Below are 619 nucleotides of genomic sequence, written 5' to 3' on the forward strand. Positions count from 1 at the left end.
TTTTTTTTTTTTTGAGACAGGGTTTCTCGATAACTATGGAGCCTTTCTTGCTTTCCTGGAACTAGTTCTTGTAGACCAGGCTTGGCCTCGAACTCACAGAGATCCACATGACTCTGCCTCCCGAGTGCTGGGATTAAAGGCATGCGCCAAATTCAGCTCACTAGCTGGCTACTGAGCCCCAGATTCTCCCATCGGCACTCCTCCACTGGGATTTCAGGGGTGGGTCTGCAGGCTTGATTTTTACATGGGTGCTAGGCATTGAATTCAAGTCCATCTCCTGGTTTTGCATGACAAAGCCAGCGGTTCTCAACCTGTAGGTCATGACCTCTTGGATCACATATCAGATATTTATATTATATACATTTACAGTAGCAAAATTACAGTTCTGAAGTAGCAGTGAAAATAATGTTGTGGTTGGGTTTACCACAACGGTGAGGAGGTATCCTAAAGGATCGCAGCATCAGGAAAGGTTGAGGACCAATTTCCTTGGTCTATCCTTGTTATTTGAAACATTGATTTTTGTTTTAGGTTGAGCAAATCTTGGCAGAATTTAAGGTCAGAGCTCTGGAATGCCATCCTGACAAGCATCCAGAAAACTCCAAAGCTGGTAAGAATTTAC

General features: G+C 43.8%; 1 protein-coding gene across 2 annotated transcripts in view; it reads left to right on the forward strand.

Moving 5' to 3' along the window:
• The window catches only part of Dnajc12 (DnaJ heat shock protein family (Hsp40) member C12), a 14,591-nt gene that overhangs the window by 5,063 nt on the left and 8,909 nt on the right, over positions 1 to 619 (forward strand). For both annotated transcript variants that reach the window (XM_013351145.2, XM_005360134.3), the window contains exon 2: positions 529 to 607. In XM_013351145.2, the coding sequence (XP_013206599.1) occupies positions 529 to 607 (79 nt within the window). The remainder of the gene's footprint in view (positions 1 to 528; positions 608 to 619) is intronic.

The sequence above is a fragment of the Microtus ochrogaster genome, linkage group LG2, assembly GCF_000317375.1.
Source record: "Microtus ochrogaster isolate Prairie Vole_2 linkage group LG2, MicOch1.0, whole genome shotgun sequence".
NCBI lineage: Eukaryota > Metazoa > Chordata > Mammalia > Rodentia > Cricetidae > Microtus > Microtus ochrogaster.